At 42.9% G+C, this 20,790-nt stretch overlaps 1 protein-coding gene across 1 annotated transcript in view; it reads right to left on the reverse strand.

Moving 5' to 3' along the window:
- Nucleotides 1-20,790, reverse strand: part of JARID2 (jumonji and AT-rich interaction domain containing 2) — a 211,470-nt gene that overhangs the window by 5,060 nt on the left and 185,620 nt on the right. Inside the window, exons 8-15 of the mRNA XM_054284528.1 lie at nucleotides 18,290-18,792; nucleotides 13,021-13,113; nucleotides 12,473-12,591; nucleotides 12,268-12,338; nucleotides 11,339-11,453; nucleotides 7,948-8,053; nucleotides 6,973-7,155; nucleotides 1,970-2,100 (exon numbers count right to left, since the gene is read on the reverse strand). Of these exons, the coding sequence (XP_054140503.1) occupies nucleotides 1,970-2,100; nucleotides 6,973-7,155; nucleotides 7,948-8,053; nucleotides 11,339-11,453; nucleotides 12,268-12,338; nucleotides 12,473-12,591; nucleotides 13,021-13,113; nucleotides 18,290-18,792 (1,321 nt within the window). The remainder of the gene's footprint in view (nucleotides 1-1,969; nucleotides 2,101-6,972; nucleotides 7,156-7,947; nucleotides 8,054-11,338; nucleotides 11,454-12,267; nucleotides 12,339-12,472; nucleotides 12,592-13,020; nucleotides 13,114-18,289; nucleotides 18,793-20,790) is intronic.

The raw sequence follows: 20,790 nt of genomic DNA on the forward strand, positions 1-20,790 counted from the left end.
CTGAGCTCCACACAGCAAAGCCCTGAGTGGTGTCGGAGGTTGGTGCCGTTCCCTAGGCATGGCAGACACAGCCAGCGCCCGGGAAACGCTGCCTAACAGCAAACGCTATCTCCGGATTTTAACAGCGACCACTGTATCAAGCCAATGGTTCTCAAACTGCTCCACAGAGAAGTGGGGACTGCCGAGGACTTCCTGGAGGTCGATGGTTGCTCGAGCCATGTGGAGAGTCGGGAGGTGTGGTTAACATGACTGTCATTCCTGAAGTTGCCAAAAGCCACCTTGAAGATGAGGAGCCGTGGCTGTCAGGAGCAACAGCCCCTTCATCAGGAGGCAGAGATGAACCAAGGACCTGCTGCCATAAGGTGTTTCAGGCAGGAGAGGGGGAGCAGGGCAAGTGACTATGCCAAAAGATGAAGATCTTGCTGTACACCGAGGGAAAAAGAAGGAGATGTCAATAAAGGACAACCACCAAGCCCTCCGGCTGCCCTTCACCCGCGGCATCTCTAAGGCGGACAATACCTCCTGTGCTGAACTCTACAGCTTTAGGAGAGCAGGTTGGGTTGGAGCTGAGTGGAAGACAGCAAGTGTGGAGTGAGCTGAGCATATGGAAGGGGAGGATAAAAAAGTGCACCACCAGACACAGCTGAAGATGAGTGAAGAGCCAAGCTAAGCAAATGGCACGGGCAAACTGAGCAACCAAGGCATATCAGGAGAAGAAGCAGCAAGAGACACAACAAACAAGCAAAACAAAACAAAGGATAAAAAATATGTTCCACAATGTTCCACTTCAGATGGCTTTTTTTTTTTTTGCCTTTTTTTAAGACTATTTTTGTCTGGGCTTTTGTTTCCTATAACCAGCCACAGGAAGGATCCACATCCTCCAGTGAATTCCAACCTATGCATAGGAACAAGTTTGAGAACCACTCTGATAAAGGTCGATGTGATGGTCTAAGAGCAAACACCAACACTTTTTTCGCCTTTTGTACTTGCAGACTTCCTCTTCAAGGGGAAAAAAAAGGCACTTGAAAGTGGTTATTTCCGCAGGGGAGCCACCTGCAGGTAAAGCAGTCAGCACACCTCTTTGCATTTCTTTCTGAACACTAAACAACACATGGGCTGTTTTCCCCTTCAATATGTCACTGGAAATTTTCCAAATGAACATGCTAGTTAGTTAAATACAGTTTGTAGACTCCATTCATCAAAACTTTCTTGACATCTCGAGTATCAGTTGTCACAAACTTGAAAGATAGGTAGCAACTACATGGTAGGGAACAAAAGAGAAGATCATTACACAGGAAGCCAGGCAACATTATATTTTCTTTTCTCACCTATCTTAAGAGAAACCCTGAACAAGTGTCCTTAATACTGAAGAGAAAAAGGAGTGTGAAGCTTTTACTCTTTAAAACGCTGGAGGTTCTAATGGCAGATGCGTTACCATGCATGCACAACTGCTCTCTTACTCACTATTTAAAACCAAGACAACTTTGTGTATACAAAGGACTTTTTGCACCTGTAGTATAACAGTCTTGATACTGAAGACAAGGGTTTCTGGTGCAAAACCCACTAAAGACATGGATTGGCAGTGACTACTGATGGCAGAAGATTGAAAAACTCAAGGAAGGTGTTTAATCTCTTGGCACCACATAGTTCACATAATGCATCAGGAAATCTCAACTCTCAACACCAAGAATTAATAAAAACCTGGTGCAAACTGCAGTTTCAGGTTTTTTAAGATGTCTACAGTAGGGAATTCTTAGAGTTAAGACATCCTAAGCATGGGCACTGTCACATCAGTTGCAACCAAGGAAGCTGCTTCTTCCATGTGTGCCTGTCCTCAGGTTCATCTGCTGGGCTTTGGCTTGGATAAGTAGGGGCAAGGTGTGTCTGAAAGGATTACTTACGTCACGGCATCCATCTCTGGAGTCTGTCAATGAAAACAAAAGAGGTAAGCAGGCCCCCAGTTCATTACCTGAGCTCTCCCAGGAGCGATGATATTGTACTCAGAGTCGGTCCGTTTTCTTTTTTTGCTTCTGCTGTTGCAATCTGATAAAGCAACTTTTCCATTGAAAATGGTTTGGCTATGCGGCGTCGCTTCATTTCCTGGGACAGGACGAAATTGCCACATTAGTTCCCGGAAAAATTTGAAAATAAAATGTTACCAAGAATTAATTCAAAGTTAATGAATTAAATTTTTGATACTAATAAACTGAAGCAAAAAGTAGCCTTTTAAAACAACCACAAGTAAAATCTTTTCATAGTCCCAGTTAAACAACGTGTTTATGTTCCAAGCACCTCAAAATTCTCTCCCTAAAAATTCTTCCTGTGGAGGGCAAGAGAAGCAACACCATCACTCAAGCTCAGTAACACTGGATGGCTCAGAATACAAATAGTGTAAAATCTATACATATGACCTGCTCGAAACCCAGGACAGGTGTTACTTCATATCTTTTAAAACATAAAAAACCTAGCAGAACAGGCAGATGCCAGGGAAAAGAGACAACAGGCAAAGAGGGGGATTCAGTTCTGCCTGTTACTGGTTCCTCTCTGCGAAAGCTTTTAAAGTTATGTTTAACACTCAATACAAACCAAATTATTTCGGTACCTGAAACCCTTTTGATAATCCTTAGGTAGGCAAATTTCTTGATTTAATGTGCAGGTGGGAAAAGTGCAGCATTTTCCCAGTAGCTACAGAGGTCTGTTTTGGCTTATGTAGAGTCAAGAGAGCTCAAATGAGCTATCACTGGACTGCAATGTGAGGGTGACAATTCTTGTTAGTGGTTAAACGAGCCAAAAACCTACTCAGCACACACAACCCTGAAGATTTTAAGATTTTTTACTTTAATTTTTTTTTATTTACATGCTCTGGGTATTTCTTTTTTCACAACCAATGTATCATAAAATTAATCATTTTTAATAGCACCCACTGCATGCATTCAAGTGATTACTATCACGTTAAAATGGAATAGCAGCCTTTGCTGACCAAAAAGGGTTCAAAAGAGGTTCAGAGGTAAAAAAAGTATTTTTCAGAAGCCATTTGCTCTGCTAGACCCTCCGTGGGGTTGGAACAGCTGCACTGTTAGGAGTGGTATGGGAAGATTTTTCCACGTTAGTTTCGCTTAGTCTGAGGCTGTGTACACAAGAACAGACTCCCATCCAGGGAAAAATTCTGCACAGGCAACACACACAGCCAGAATAAAGGCCACAGTGGGTGGCTGGACAAGAAAGCAAGGTCAGCTCCAGCTGGGTGACAGTTCAGGGACACCCTGAGCCCAAGCTGGGTTTAGCACAACTTGCTGTATCTCTGCATTTATCTGAATTTCTAAAACTAGATACTTTTTTCTCTTCCATACAGTAGTGAAATACACAGGTAAATGTTTTACAACAGACTTGTACTGCTGCCTGATTATTTCTTTTAGTGACACATTTTTCATTGTCACAGAAGTCAGTGAACATTCACATTATAATTGTTATCAGCCTGACACTTGTGATCTCTCTTGCTCTGAGACATCTCTTGGTCATTCATTTTCCAGGCTGAGTAGTACTCTTGTATTTAATGCAGAGGCTAATTAATAATTTTAACCATTGATCTCTGCTGTGCTTTTTCTAGTTCCTCTACATTCCTTCTGTGATTAGGGGCTCTGAATTACACAAACCTCCAAGACTACACAGTGCAGAGCAGTTTCTGCTTTGTTATCTATTCTCTCCTTCTAATTCTTAACACTCAATGTATTTTTGTTATGCCACTCCAGAGCACTTGACTGGCAGCTCCATAGGAATCTAAAGACCTCTTTTCTCAGTAGCAAGAGCCCATCATTCAGAGCACATCTCTGTATCTGTCACATTAGGATTATGTTTTAAATTTAATATTTATCAACACTGAACTTCATCTACCATTTTCTCACTTGGATCACTCAGTATCATGAGATCTTTCTGTAACACTTCATAGCTTTAATTTTTGCTGCCATTACTGTTAATATCCTCAGCATAAAGGATTAGCTTTGCTATTAACTCCCTTCCTAGGTTATTTATGGATACATTAAGCTGTGCTAGAACAAACTCCTGAAGAAGGCAGAAAGAGACCTCCTCCCTTCATGATAAAAACTGACCCATCCTCTGCTTTTCTTTAAATCAGGGGTTTTTTTGTGTGTGTGTGAACTTCACCTCTCTATTTATTTATAAGCTTTTTCTCCCAAAAATGCTCACAGACTCTCTCAGCTGCAACTCTTGTCCTTACCTACTTCCAAAAGTTTCAAGGGCTGGAGGTCATGATCTTGCTGCAAAAGCCACCACGGTGGTTCACTGTTCTTATTTTTTTGTACATTTACTTCCACAGCAGTGGTTATTTAACATTTTACTGCTCTTCCAAGGTTCTTAATCTCTGCTCTCCACCACAGTACAGTTCTTTTCTAGTGAGGACATCAGGTACACTCCTGTGGGATCATGTTCCCTTTGGTTTCATCTGAAGGAGCTGCATGTGCTCAGGGTGGGACAGCTCTGTGACAGGAGCCAAGGAGTGGGAAACCTGTGGTGTTCTAAAGGCATGTTCCTCACCCCAACTAAAACTGGAGGCAGGGAAATAACTGTCCAGCCCCTGCCAGCATCTTCCATGGATGGCCAGGGAGTACAGCACTAATACAACTTTCCTATTTGGGAGATCAGCGCACAAGGACTGTGTCACTGGTAACAGAGTTAAACCTTATGGACTGTGGGCTCTCCCGAGTGTGCAGCAGTGCTGCTCCAGCTGCAAGACTAATTCCATCTTTCTTATGTACTTCTTCCTCTTGTATTACAATACCAGCTGAGTCTCTTCCCACCCAGTTTCTGGTAGGCCTTAAGAGCACCAAAGCCCTCCTTTAAAACCAGACATTCCCTCTTATTTCCAAACCCCTAACCCAGAGTGCCTTCATTAAGTCCAACATTCTGTACTTCAGTTTCCTAAATGAGTTCCACTGATTTTGCCCAATGCCTTATTTGAAGCTATGGAGTTATCCCTTTGCCACTCCAAACATACACTCTTCCACCACAAGTCTAAATCTTCTTCTTATCCTTACCTTAACATTTCAAGAGCTCTTAGGGTGCTTTTAAAAACCAGCAACCTTGTTCCAAATATGGTCTAGTTTAAACCTGACTGTCGCCTTACACATGTGTCTATATAAACTCTTTTATTCCAACAGATTTTCCAGAGTGCTTGTAAGACTGAAATCAATGCAATTTCAGATGCAGAATTTCATTTTTTCATGTATTAAAGGAGATTGCGCAGTCATTCAATACAGAAGTGAAACAACATCATTTTAGCAATATAAAGAGAGTCACTATAAAAAAATCAGGTCACAGTATCACAGGATGAAAACAAAGTTAATTTATCAAATGCTAAAAACTGTCAGTATTGCTGTGGAGAACGAACAGACAGAAGGTACAGTTGTTTATCAGAGTTCATTTCACAGTCCAAAAGGGGAATCTTGCCCATTACACACATCATCTCACCACCTCTGGGAAGCACAATCCTGGCCAGCATTGTGGCAAAGATGGCAAAGTGCCTTGTCAAAGTGGAGGAACCAAAGAATAATCTCCAAAATTAAAGGGAATTCAGAACATAAGAGAGTTTGAGGACAGAAAGGGGAAAAGAAAAAACAAAAGAGAAGTAAAAGAACAATGCAGTAGATGTTTCATAAGTTGTTTAGATACAAACGTTATCTGTGGCTCTTGTAAAGTTTGTGAGAGCTGTGACTTGAATTTCCAAGGTAGGTTATCATAGACTGTAATCTGCAGGATTTCAGCCAGCTTATATTTACCCAGTGCAAAGCTCTTGAAAATTAATCAAAAGAAACTGTTCTTCAAAATTTGAGGCACCAAGAGCTGTTTAATTGCTGCATAGTGATTTCTGTCTCTTACAGGAGTAGCATTTTCACGATATCAAACAAGTGTTCAGTAGAGAGATAAATACAGCACATGGAGTTAATATAATCATGTACGTTCAGACAGGAAAGGTTAGCTCAGGATTCTTATGCCTTACCTATAGATATACACAACTCCCACCTTCCCCCAAAATAAATATATAATAAAATAACCTTTTATTTCAAACTAAGTTAATATACAGTTAGTATAACCAGGCTGGAAGAATTCCATTTACCCTAAAGAAGCAATCCCTAACTGTGGACATATTACAGTTAATTACTTAGTAACTTGGTCTGAAGCTGTAAAGGATAATTTACTAGTGGTTTAGCTATAAAACACTACCAAAATAGTATCTGTAACCCAGAGTGTATTTCAGAAGGTTGGGAACACAATTAGTGACGTAAATGCTTTGTCCAAGAACACAGAAATTTAGCCAGGATCATGATAACTGGACAAATCACCTGTTTCTGCAGGCAACCTGCCTTGGTGTGAGAAGGGAATGGGAGGGTTATTTATTTACATCTGGTATTGGATGGGCTGGTCAGTAAACCTAAGGATTTTCAAGTCTATTAAATTGAAATTGCCCTGATTAACAGCTTTTCCTGAATGAAGGGGCAGAGAAAAACAAGCAGTACATCTGTGAGTATTAACTGACTCTGCCTACCACAGGAGCTAACAAGCACAGTTATTCAGATATTTGCACCTGAGATTCTAATGGTCCTAGAAAACATCACTTAAAAAAAAAAATTAGTAAGCATAATACAATGTATAATCATTAGCTCTGAAGGGATTTTTGAAACACTTCCTTGCAAACTGGTCTGCAGGCACAACAATCTTCTGATTTTTTTAATATATACACAAGTCTTTATCTGTCAGTTAACAACTCAGTCACTTTTCTGACAACACTGGATCGCCTTATGCCTTGCAGAATTTTTTCCTCTTTTTTTTGTTTATTTAGTAGTCCAGAAAAACAGACGTTGTAGCACTACTGTCATAATGCTACCAAATCCTGGAATGTCTGCTGTCCTTTTAGATGGCAGGGCCGTGAATCCATTTTAACTCCTTTTCTCAACTTACCTTGGCTGTTTTAAAGCCCATACTTGTCCACTGGGTGGTAGCAAAGTGCACCGATTCGGAAACACTATAGCCACAACATACTTTGGACACAAAGGATCCAGGAAAACAGACAACAAACTGCCCGCTCTGCTGTACAGTACGGTGCACCCTGATCCCCTCCTTGCACAAGACCTCTGGGGAGATCTGGAAAGACATAGCAAAAAAAAAAACAGAGAGAAAAGAAATCAATGGGAACTTCCTTCCTGGCTGTGTGCTGCCATGCTGCAGCTCGTGGAGCAAAGCTGTGCTCTGGGAACAGCTCTGCTCCAGCTGCTTTCCCTCTCCCATTCCGCACGTGCCAAACCTCAGGGTCTGCAGTGACAATTGCAGAAATGCTTCTCTCTCCTCAAACCAGCACTTTAAACTCCCCCATGCCCAAGGACAGAACACTGTCTGCTCCTACAGGGAGCAATGCAGATCATTCAGCTTTCCATCTGATCTTTTCCCACTTGGCATTAAATCCATTGTGCTACTGCACTTCTGTGAGATGCTAACATGGGTAACCAAGGCAGGGTTTTTTGTTATGGGCTCCCCAATTTGTATTTAAATGCACTAAAAATAAATTGTTTTCCAAAAGATAAACAAAGGAAGCAAAAATACTAAAGTATTAGATTTCTCCTATCCATGCTGGCATCATAAAATATCAGTCATGGCAGATGAATTGATTAAATCCTACTCCCTTTGTGAGCTTAAATACATTATAGATACTATTAAAAATGGGCATTTATTACACTTACATGTTTGTTTTTATATTAATACATAACAACAGCCTTGTTGGAAAAATACCACATAGGTAAACACTGCAAACAGAAAGTAGCCCCCTCTGCATTGCTGCAGTGTAAGACAAACCAAAATAAATCCCCAACCAACAACCAACCAGCCTCCTGAATAGCCTAGGGTTCTCAAATGGGAACAGCTCTCCCAGTGTTAACCTACCATTACATTACTTTCAAGCATTTCCAGCCCTGGAGTGCCATTGGCTTGCAGCAGGGTATGTACCACATCATCAAGTTTGTTCTCCTCCGCAGCAGGAATGCAATACCTGTTGTTTTGTCAGAGGAAAAGAGAAAGATTTACTGTGGAGTAAATAACAGTCCACAGCTACACAGTAACAGACAATTCAGACCAGCACATTGATTAGAAGAAAGAAATTCAACACAGGGTATCACACACAGCTCTTTTGGTAAAACACTGAGGATTGAAGGGAAGCTGTTTATTCAGACTCAGTCTGATTGTGTTCAGCAAGTATCAGAAGACATAAAATCCCCAAACCGGAAATGTGAAAGAAAACTCGGTCCTCTGTAGAGTCAGAGGAGAGAAACCAGCAACAGACTGATGGTCATTTTAATAGCGCCAAACCAGCTAATTATGGACAGAAGTTTGCATCTTGTGAGCACCAATATACGTTGTTATCTTTGCCATATAAGGCTGTATTTATTACTAACCAAAGGATCTTCACATTTAGTAACATTTTCTGTTTGTAACAGTCAAGAAATCACAATTTCCCTCTACTGTTAGTGCATTAAGTTGCCTAAGACCTTCTTGCCTTGCTTACTGAACAAATCCCACATCCCTCCTCTCCCTTCCAACACAAGACCTGACTAAGAGCAGCCAAAGTGGCAGGAAAGGTTTCAAACTCTGCAGGGAATCTGCCAAGTTGCACATCCTCCTCTGCTTAGAAGCCAAGGAAGCAGCTGTCCTCTTGTGCTCACTGCCAGCACTGCTCCCTCAGCAGAATGACAAGAAGTAACACAGGAGTCTCTTAGAGCCACATATCCAGAGATCTGCTGTTTTCCTGGATGCAGGGAGGCGACATGGTGACAACTGGTCACTGCTCTTGCCTGCAGCCTATCTGAGGGGTGATGCTCAGGCAAGTCAAAAGCATCTCCAGCTTCCCCATGAGTTACCCTTTCTCTTTAGGCAATGAGACCTCAACCTGGAGTCCATTTGCCCCCACACCAGTAACACACACACATGGAGTCGTTCTTCCAAACTTGGAACAAGAGAATGAGGCTGGAATGATGTTTGGGGAACTGGTAGAGTCTTCCTGCCATTCATCTGATCTCTCCAGCAACTTCATGAAGGGTTCTGCTGGCCTTACACACCTTGTCAGGGTACTTGCCCATAACATGCACTAACTCCATGTGCATCACACAGGGTTATCCTGACTGAAGAGTCTGTAGGAGGCTGCACTTCCTATGATCTGAACACCTCCTCACTGTTCACTCTACTGATGATGACTTTGATTTGTGTTTGTTGATCCTCAAGCCAAGAGGCAGAAGACATGACATTATCTGCTGTGGCTAACTGCAGCCACAGTAAGACTTTATTGAGCTGGTTGCCCAGGTACACAAAGACCAACTCCTTACAGATATATTGACAATGCTCAGGGCCTTGCTAAGAACTCCCAGGGTTATAGAGAGGTGAAGTAGAAGAAGAACTTTATCTTGGAACGAGTAAAGATCAAGTCCAAACAGCAATTTTAAATGCATGCCATGTCTCAAATACTTTGTTGCTAACAATAACAACTTCAGTACAGCTCCCCAAGTGTGGTGTATCACTCCAGTTACAGGGATGAAAGTATTTTAAATTTGAACCCAGATCATGGCAGAACCCACTCTTCTCTTTTAGAGTCAGAAAACATGGCTGATTCAAGGACACAGTCCCTCACAAGACAGGCACAGGAAAATGCTTGGGAAGGTTGTGTGAAGAAGAGGGGCAGCACAGAAGTGCATGGAACTGAATACCTGGGGCATAAAGGGGAATGAGATCCTTTGCAACTGGTGTATGCTGCAATTGCACTCATCTGCAATCCCTGATGTACCTATAAAAATGGGAAGTGAGCAGCCAGTGTAGACTTCTGAATGTCTTGGCAGAACAAGATTTCCTTCTCTCTTTTAATGGGCATTGAGGATCCCTCCAGAATAAAAAGGTTAGGTCACTGACCTCTGCCCTGCATGCAAATTGAGTTCTCCCCTGTTTAATCTCCAAGAGGTAAAACCTGAGAAATTACAGAGTGAGCTGAGCAATCTGCAGATAAGCAAAGTGGTCTGAGTAGCCTAGGGATCTGTCCTTGGAAAGAAGATTTCTGGGTGGTAGAGGGACTTGGCAAGACAAAGGAGATGTTTGGAGCCCAGTGGCCACTTTGTTGTCCCCAAAGCAGTGACTGAAGGCAAGGCTGTCAGGGCTGCTCCACGCCAGACCTGCAGATATTAAATTCATCTTCTCCTAACACAGCTGGGTGCTTTATTGCACTATTAAAAGTTGTAATGAGCTAATGAATACAAGCCTGACACTTCAGGCTGGCAGCCTTGCTGAAGAATAGCTTCAACAAAGGAGTTTCACTTCCCTCTTATGAGCTATTCCTGCCTACTATGCCTGTTTCATCAAGGCTATCATCACAAAGAGGCTTTAAGCTACATACTCATCTGTATAAGTCCATCAAGATAAAGCAAATGGCTTTTTATTCTTCTTGGATTCAAAAAACAGAACAGTAGTCTTTCCTAAAATTTGAGCTCTCTGCATGCAAGCCTGTTCAATCCCAAGAGTCACATGTTTTGACACACAGCATGAAGAGTGGCCTCAGAACTTAATTAGGGGATTCTTGAACAGCTTCTGTTTGGAATTTACTGTCATTTAAGACTAGTTTAATGTTTTAGAGAGAAACAGACTCACCTAAGGTTGAGGACAATGTAGTTTGCTCAGTGATGTGTCCTGACAGTATACTATTATAAAAGATTACACATTCCTGATTCACAGAACAGGGAAAAGAGCCATGAAATGCCCATGACAGAAAGTGACAAACTCCCAGGTCTGCAGGATCATCCAGCAGTTACACCTTCACCCCTTGAAAGGACCACATACAGAACATCTCTTCAACTTAACACATCTAGAGAGAGAGGGGAGATCCTGCTTTCATGGTTTTCTCCAGATTTCAAATCCTTTTTGTTGAGCCATGGGCTTTTCCAGTGACAGCTGGACCAGCACCCCTGACATCAGCAGCATCTGAGAAATGTGCGAGAACACACTTTGCATATGCCTTAAGAGCAGTCCATGATGCCACTGCCACCATGGGGACATCAAGACACCAGAATAGACCATGGAATACCAAGTGAAACTTTTCTTCCAGGAAAGGTGTTTTCATCTCCTAAGTTTGTACCACATTTTCCCATTAAGATTGGAAACCCCAACAACACACACACACACACACACACTGGACCCTCTAGGTGAGACTGCCTCAGGCAAAAGTACTACACAGGCTGCTACTAACACCAGCCTACAGGCAGCCACTGCAGGGAATGTGAAGAAAAGCCATGGGAATACCTACCAAATGCAATCAGCACCAGTGTGTAAGTAGTCAATGTATGGAAGGTGATTTTGGTCTCGAGACCAGCATGAGGTAGAAAAGACCATGCCAATATTTAGCCAAGGAATTGTCACTCCTAAAACAAAAAGATTGAAAAATGAGTTTTGAGTAGCTTCAGTTTGTTCAGTAACAGACAGTTTGAGAGGGCATTTAAATCAAAAATCTTATTCTCCCTGTTAGCTGACCCTTGAAGTTATAAATCTTCCTATCAGAGTGAATAATTTACAGGGAGTAATTAAATCCAAATCCAGCATTTTCCACTAAGAAAATATCTAGCAGCCAACTGCAGTGCCCTTGAACACGTTTGTCTTCTAATAGCTGTATAAAACTTTTATTCTTAGGAGAATTCACAAATACCCATAATTAAAGCTCACTGCCATTGATCACAGGAGGTTGCTTCATGGAAAGCATTTCAACAGGTACCCTCTGTTTCCTAGCTGGTTTGTTCAGGCTCAACACCTGATCTCAACAGGAGATTCCACTGTGCTTCCAATGTTTCTTATCAGTAAACTGCAATGGTGTATAGGCAGCTGGAGAATCTGTCAATTCATTTAGAAAATGTGTGTGCTGCTTTTCCCAGTGCTACAGACTACATTTTGCAAGTGTGGAAGTAGCACAGCTCTGTCCTGACACACAAGAACACTGACAGCCTGGCAAGAACAGCAAGGGACACAGCAGGTACAAGTTTCTCCCAGGAACAGGGTCTCAACTGCTCATTAATCCTTTATCTGCATGGCTGCCTTCTCCCCTTTAGACAGCACCTCCTACACACAACTGCATGTCTGCTCACTCAGCTGGGGAACAGGGGGGCAGGAAGAGGGAGAGGCACTTGGTGCCCACAGCACCACACTCAGAGGACACTGACATGAGCAGAGAAGGGGCTTGCTTACCAGGCACAGCACCAAGATGTCGCAGGATGGATCCTGTATTATTAGGAAGGACTGTGAGGTTCCACCCATGCCTGTTTGAGGGGTGACACAGAGGGACACAGTCAGTGCACATTCCCAATGCCAACACTCCCAGTGCCAAGCTGCCCTGCTGGGCTCTGCTCAGGAGTGAGTGAGGCAATAAAGAGGATGGATTTGGGGATCTTACCTTGAAAATGGTTCAGATTTTCCCACAGGAAAACCACTCCCATGGGTGTTGGTATCTACTTTTCCACAATGCACTGCTACATGGCAATCTTTCTGTTCCACTATCCGCCAGTATTCTTGCTGTGGTAAGAGAAAGCAGTAGTGCATTTTAAATTTGCTGAACAAGGTATCTCTCATTAAAATATAAACCCCAGAAATTTACAAGGCTTTCATGACCTCAGTGTAATTCAACATAAACTATGGCTTAAAAATAAGCATATAAATAACTGGGAGTCACAATAAGGCAGGCAAAATTTAGATCCCCTTGCTTTCTGTGTTTCAGCACATGTCAGATTAAGAATTCTTTCTCCTCCTCAGCTCATCAATACCTTTATTAAAAATGTTCAAATATTTTAAAAAAGAAGAATCAGCACCATGTCTATTTAAATGTCTTTTTAAAATTCTAAACTAGACAGCCTTAAATTGATTAGAGAAATGCTTGAAAATCAACTATCCTGAATCTCAGTGCCCTGAAACAAAAACCTTTACCACCCCTTGTGCTGGCCTCACCTCTACTTCAGCTACTGTAGGCTCCTTTGTGAAGCACATGTTCATGATGTTTCTTGCTGTTCGGTAGAAGGTTGTTAAAGAAACAGACCTACCCTGTGGAAAAATAAAATAAAATTAAAAGTGAAAATGAAAAAACAAGCCTACTTTTCCCCATGGCCTCACTCTTTTCCTTACAGGCTTGATCCCAGATGACAACAGAGGGAAAGAGGATGAAGTCTCCAGAAGAGGTATGGGTCTAAAGCTCATTTTGTTGCTGAGAGAAAATACCTCAGAAGATACAGAAACTCAATCACATGAACTTCCCCAACCCACCGAGTAAAAAGGCCAACTGAATGTTCCCAGAAGGAACACTGCTTTGTCCAGCACAACACTTGGTGTTTGATAAATACCAAGGATGGACATGGCCCAGCTCCCTATGACAGGCTGCAACAAACCCAGTATGCAGCCAGTCAAAATTTACTTTATGTAGTAATGTACAGCAATTTACATTATCCAGTACATTATCCAGGGACCATGTGGCCATGCTCTTTATGTACAAGGAACAGGTGAAAATAGACATAGAAAATTCATGGAAATGCTTAGCATCAAATGTTGTATGTGGTGGAAGAGCGTCACAAAAAGCAGAGTTTGCCAGGATTACTGTAATCACTTGGCTTTCAAAAACTAGTTATGCTCAATTCAATAAAAGCAGCAAAAATGCCAAGGAACCAAGACCTGTTATTACAAAGTTAGAGAAAGGAAAACACAGTAAAATTGCTGAATAAGTGCTTTCATTCTTGGCACTGCTGCAGGAGCTGTACAAGAAGAGGCTCTGACTTGGTTTTCTACTTGAGCTAGCCCCAAGTTTCCAGGCACCCGCTTTCCTGCACACCTACACCTCCAGAAGCCCTGGGAAGCACCGTCCAATGGCTTTGGAGGCAAGAGCACAGGAACCCCCCCTGCTCCTTTCATCATGGTGAAATGATGACATCATGGTGTGCCCAGACAGGAACACCTCTGTTGGCTCCTCTGCTCCAGGGCAGGAGGAGGACGCTGGGAAGCTGCATGCCAGGAGAGCTGGCAGCCACCACACAGGGGCTGAGGGCACTGCTGCAGGCAGAGACAGCACCCTCTGCAAACAGGGAGTGCAAAGTGTCCGTGCCCCCTCACCAGATCCACTGCTCCTTCCCATTGTGCCCCCTGACTGCTCATTTGAGCAAGCACAGGCTTAAAAACTCTGCATAAATGGGTTTTATTATTTGGACTGTTACCTTTCTAGCTAGTTTTTCAATTATGAAACAGATCTGCCAAACCACTTCAGCCTTTTCTTGTGTTTAATTTATTTAATAACTATGTCCAAGAGTAAACTAGAAAGAACTATAAAAGCAGCTTTCCCCCACAGGCCAAGTCTATCACTCTGCTCATATGGCTGTAACGTTGTCACTTTTTAAATTGAATGCTGCATAATTAGCTTTAGCAAAAGAAAAGTTTGTGAAATGCCCAGGGCCTGGGGCACTCTGCTTCCCATAAACTTCAGAGCTGGATTCTCTGTGATCCAATAAGCAATTTCCTTCATCTTTTAATGCCCTTGTGAATGGTTTATTGTGGCAGCCTTTTACAACAAAACCTCTCGTAAAGGCAGAGCCCGCACCAAGGCTCCGCCGCCACCGGCAGCAAACCAGCACTGCAGCAGCTGCCTCCTCCCGGGCCCTGCCTCCTCCTCTCATCTTAGGCACAAAAACAAAATTAAGGCCTCATCTTCCAAGATTCGCCATGTCTTTCCATTTCTCAGATAGACAAGACAAGAAAGAAAATAGAAGTATAAAGTGAGGAAGAAAAAAGAAAGTGGAAAAGTGGAACACTTTAACCCTTTAAAATTGCAAATTCCCATTTCTTCCTCTGCCAAGAATTTGGTATCTTTTTAGTCTCCTAAAAACTGTAAAACAAATTAAAGGCTGAGGGCTGTCCGTTTGTGCTGTTTGAATTTTTTCTTAAATCTGAGGAATCTTGTAACATTTTCTGATGACAATACAGAAAATAATTTTATATGTTTTAATGAAGCATTCTAACCAGAACACAAAATGAATTGCAGGGGAGCAAAATAACCTTTCAAACACCCTGAAAAGTATCTCAGCAGTTCAACAACTGTCCTAGGAGCTTCAAGCTACAAAGTAAAGTCTCTGTTTCTATGACAAGAAGAGAGGAAGGCTTAAGAAAAGAAATTCCTATTTCCTCCCCTGATTCTTCTCAGGTCTGATGCAGGGGCCATGAGAGCCCACGCAGGGGGAGCATCACCATCACCACCAAGTCTGGAGGGAAGGCAGAGGAAGGACACTGCAAAGCTATGAATGGTAAAGACATTAAAGCAAACATAAATATGAGCTGAAACCAGAGATTTCACAATAGCCACAGGTGGAAAGGAGGGGCTCCTATTAAGTGGAGTATGAAAATGCCAAGTCTCTGGGTGAAGAGAGCTCAGCACAGGATTTCCATGACCATTTATGGGAGGACTGGCAAAACCTGCATTGTGATTTCTTCTGTGCATCCCTCTATAATCTAATATGCCTTCAGTTTGTTCTGTATGTAAACAAATGTCAGCATGAGTAAAGATTTTTAAAATATTTTCAGAGCTAAAACTGGGGAAAGAAGTGTGAAAATCTTGCATCAGATGCTGCTTTGATGTCAGCAGTTTACTTCACACACTTAGAAATGACAACATTTTAATAGTCAGGTAGAAAAACCACTTATTTGGGTGTAAAGCAAGCAAGCACAGCAGCCTGCAGCACACACCTAAAAGCACAGCAGGCCTCATAGCCTGGGAAGGAGAGACACTGAAAATAATTTGGGAGTCCTGGCAGAAAGTCAGCCTAACACAAGGAGATTGACTCTAACCTTGACATGTGATATGGTGGTAACTGCTCCTGGAAGACTGGATGTCTCTTGCTAAAAACAGCTCAAGCATGTGCTGACTGCAGAAATTGCTGTGAGAAATCCTAAATGTATGGCCTCCTCATAGTCTGAAAAACAGACTTTATGGCCTAAACTGGACTAGAGCCATATGATTATGATGTGCTCCCTCCAGCCCTCAAGATATTGACCTGGGCATTTTTCACATACATGGGTTTATTGTGGTTTTATTTTTGTTTTGTTTTATGTGTGTTTTTCATTTTTAATTAGAATTAGCAATGTGCTTTAAAAAGGAACCATTACAATCCCATCATATGTGGAAACTGAAAACTAATATGAGGGCAGGTTCTGTTAATGAAATTCAAATTTTCTCAGGAAGATGTTATTAGGCAAAGAACACTCCCCCATCCACACACACAGGTTTAAAAGGCTTGTTCCATTAAATGCCATGATGCACTCTCTGCTTACAACTGATGCCAGCACCACATTCCCTCAGTCTTTTAAAGCCTAGTGATGAACTACAGCAATTTTACATCTTGTGGGCTACCCTGGTGCATCAAGCTTAATGCATAATTTCTGTGTCTTGAGGCTTTCTCTAAGTGACATAACCAGTATTAATGCATCAGTCCTCCTACAGGGCTTTACCCTGAGTGCTGTGGAAATGAAGCTTCACTCCTCTCTCTGCACTCAGGCTGACCACGTGTCTCACAGGGTGCTTCACAGCAGGGATCTCTCCAGAAATCCACCAGAGATTTGCTTCCCCCTGCCTTCCCCTCAGTCCATCACCTGTGACAGCAGCTCCCAGTCTCGGCACTACAGAGAACGTGGGATGGGACCAAAACAGACACGTCCCAGTGTCTGGGAAGGTGCTGGTACCACAGTGGACAACCCAGGGCATTCTCTGAGAGCTCCATGTGCTGCAGCTGCTTTGGTGGGTGGGGAGAGCCCTGGCCCATAGGCTCAGTGATGCTCCTCTCTAACAGCCTCCATGCTCAGGACAGAAGTATTTCTACCTGGTATTGTCAGACTCAGACAGGCTCTGATGCTGCCCCTACTGCCAGAGCATTTTTTGGTCACCAAGCAGAAATTCTGGGAGCTCTCTGCCTTTTGGGGTAAAGGCCTGGTCCTCAGCAGACTCAGACTAGTTATACCAGCTACACTTTGCTTGCTTGCTTTTTTTTTTTACTTCCTAAATCCAATTGGGATACTTCTCACAAATCCCAAACTTGCTTTTTGAATGGCTTTGTATCTACTGAACTTTGAATGGGACTTGCACTGGAAAAGAAAGAAAAGGCATTCCCCCACTAAGTTTGAGGTTGTTCATGCAGCAGTCAGGGTAAGGTTTATCAAGTTTTCCATTTAACCATCACTAAGCATAGGATATTAAGCACAGAAATGCCACTGCACTATTCACAAAGTCATTAGATAAGCTTCTCTCCAAGGGCAGCACGGCAAAGAGATTGCTTTTCAAAGGTGGGATTGAGGCCAGAGTCCCCGGTAAGAAGAATTTTTGGGCTGACAAATCGTAACAGACTGCAAAAGAAAACTGAAGCAGGCTTTTAAAGCCCAAGTCCTGAGCTCATGCAGTCCCTAAATAGCTTAACAATAAGTCATTTTGGGCTATCTGGCTTCATTTCCTGGTGATGGAAGTGAGATTGGAAGGGGAAGAACAGCATATTCTTTTACTGGGCACGGACACTCAATGCTATATTTCTCTCAGAGCGCAGCTACACCATTCAACTCAACTCCAAATTGCACTGTGAGTTGCAGCGCCAAGTCCTGCTCCAGAGCAGGAGACTGCCAAATAAAATACAGTGAGAGAGTCAGCATTCCTTTGCAAATGGATGTACTTGGTATGTGGAGGACTGAGCAGCCATGTGACTGCTAGTGCTGAGCAAAGTCTGGCATCGTGGATGAAAATAATGTTTGCATTTCAGTTTGCCCTTTCTAAATGTAGTAGTATTTCCAGTGATGTTCGTTTTGATGTGCAGCACTACTTCACTCAACAAGAGATTTGCAAGAAGCAGGAATGAGAAAGCAGAACATTACTTTAAATGTCACTAGAAAATGAAAATAAAATCTGTGTCTGCAAGGATAATTGGGCAGAGGTATTCAGGGAGCCTCTCACAAGGAGATGAAGGGGGGCAGAGCCCAGTGCTTCTTGTTATGACAATAATGCCTCCCAGCTTTTCCAGACATCCTGCAAAAGCCAGGCACATCAGGATAAAGCCACCAGCCTGCGTGGCCATGAGAACCATGATACCTGCTGCCTCAGGGATGCCACTGGAACCCACCACAGCTCCCCTCAGGCAGCTGGGCCTGCACCCAGACACCACCCACACAACAGCACCACCGGCTCCACAGAACAGGCCAGCCTCATTACCTTGTATATACACTTGTGTAAGTCGCTAAGCACTCCCTCCTCCTCCTCCTCCTCGTCCTCCTTCGTGGTCTCCTTTTCCTGAGCAAAGAGCCGCCGCCTGCCCGTCTTCAGCGGGACATCGACCTCTTTTAACTTGTTGCGGAAGCCATTTTTGTGAACCACGCCATTGATGAGTCCATTTTTGGGCTCAAACCGGGGCAAGGAATGGAACTTGTAGGCATTCTCTGAATGTCCCTCCAAAGGTCCTTTCCTCTTCTCCAGGATTTCCTTTTCCAGCAAGACCTCCTTCTCCAGTTTCTTGTGCTCCTCAGGGGAGAGGGAGTCATAGGAGAGCAAGTACTGGCAGTAGGCTTCTTGTAGCTTGGCCAGCCTGTCCTGTGCAGTTTTGGGGATGCGCAGCATGTCTGCCAGCTTGTTCCATTTCTTGAGGTCAGTCACTTGCTGCATCCCCCCCATCTCGTTGATCAGCTGGACGAAGCAGGCCAGGTCGAGCTCGCAGCCTCCTGGGGTGCACACGTGCCAGGCAGCAGAGGAAGGGAAAGGGAAACACAGGAGGAGATTAGGATTAGATTAGCTGTGGGCAGTTCATGCCAAATGTGCTACCAGGCTGGGCACACGGCGGATGTGACAGCTCCAAGCACCTGGGCACCAGAGCAGGACTGTCCCTCTCTTATATGCCTCCTGCTAAAGAGAGGCACACAGCACTGTTTTGTCAGCTTAATTCACTCACAGGCTGTATTCTGCTACTTGCAGCAGCCTTCCCTGTGATTCTGTTTGCTCTCCTCCTTGAGTTTCATGGCCTTCTTTTCTCAGAGCACCCCAAGCTATCTCCTCAATATGCATCTGTGCCCTGGTCATTACCCAGTGGCTGGGCAGATGAGGGTTGCCCATCTCTGTAAAAGCCCACACACCCTCACCCACCACCAGTCCCACGTCTGGTTCATACCAGGAATAAACAAAACCAGTGTCAAGCTGGGGTACTGGCCATCAGAAAGACAAATACCTATCCTTTCTGCAGGTGAAATAACAATTATCTAATATCTGCACAACACCTTGAATGAAGTTAGTATTTAAAAGGAGCACATTATTAATTTCACTACAGGTAATAAATTACATATAAAAAACAAAGGGAGGCAAGGGTTGTTTGGGGTTGGAGCCTGCAACCGCATAAAAAGTTCCAGACACATTATTCTTCCAGTCTGAGGCCATCCATATTTTATGCTCCATTCTGGTTTTGTATGTTTTAAGATGACTAGCACATTTCACACTCCAGTCAGAAAAAAAAAAATTACACAAACTGCAGCATAAAAAGCAGCCAAATGGATGAGGAACAATAAAAGAAACATCATAAATACTCCGAAAGCACAGAAATAAATCATCAGTGGAAAGAGTGAAGAAACAGCCTGAAGACCACCTACAATTCAACAGGGTGCTGTTCAAGGGAAAAAGAGAATTAATACAAAACCAGCGTCAACATCTCTGCCGCCACACTGTCTCCCCTTTGCCTTTGAGAAAAGTAAAGAATCATCATGCCACAGCCATTTCAGAGCACTCAGAAATGCTACTGCAACAGAGAAGGGCAAGAAGCAACATTATTGTAAATATTTACAGTAGGATGCACAGTTACATCATCTTCAATCATCTTGCCATATTGCTTTTTTCAAACTACCCTGTGCTGTATTTATACTGCCCACACAGCACAAGGCAAAGGTGTCTGGCTGCAGACAAAACCAATCATAAGGCTTTGAGTAGAATCTAAGGGTGGAGGCAGGACCACGAGGTAGCAAATTTGTCCTATTTAGTACATTTGGGAATAGAATGGGGGAGGTTTTAAAAAGCTCTTGAATCTGAGAAAGGTCTTGAATCTGAGAAAAAGTAAATGCCACGGGGAGAAAAAACAAAATGAGTTTGGAAAGGTTTCTTTCTTTCCTCTTTAATCTTCCATACATAATATAATATAAATGTAACTTTCAAGATGGATTCTGTTACTTTTTTGGTCAGTGGTTTCTACATGCAAGCCACAAGTAAGCTGAAGGTGGAACTCAAGAGATGGCTTTCCACACCAACAGATTCAGCAATCTACATAAAGTTGGGTGACATACTCCCAAACTTGGAAAGAAGTGTGGCCCAAATTTACCATTATATGTTTTCTCCAGCACACACTCAGTTTAAGGTCCTAGTTTCAGCACTGTTGAAAATTCAATTTTCTCCTGCATCATGGAATGATCACTCATAATCACTCTGCAGTATAAGAGCTCGAGTAGCGTTTCATTCAACCAGAGCCTACAGCTAAGGTTTGCAAAATGCTCTCAATTATAATTCCATTTCACACAGTCATAACTTTTGGAAGCATTTATATCTCACACTGATGTTTTCCAGGATCGACATAAGCTTGCTGCTTAAAACTTTCCTTGAAAGATTTAAAAAAAAAAAAGGGGGGGGGGGGGGGGGAACCCAACAACAACAAAAAAAGGAGTTCTTTGAAAGCACCTATAGCAAAA

This window comes from Melozone crissalis, unplaced genomic scaffold (assembly GCF_028551555.1).
Source record: "Melozone crissalis strain CALT ecotype California unplaced genomic scaffold, PUWL_Pcris_2 ptg000042l_1, whole genome shotgun sequence".
Lineage (NCBI taxonomy): Eukaryota > Metazoa > Chordata > Aves > Passeriformes > Passerellidae > Melozone > Melozone crissalis.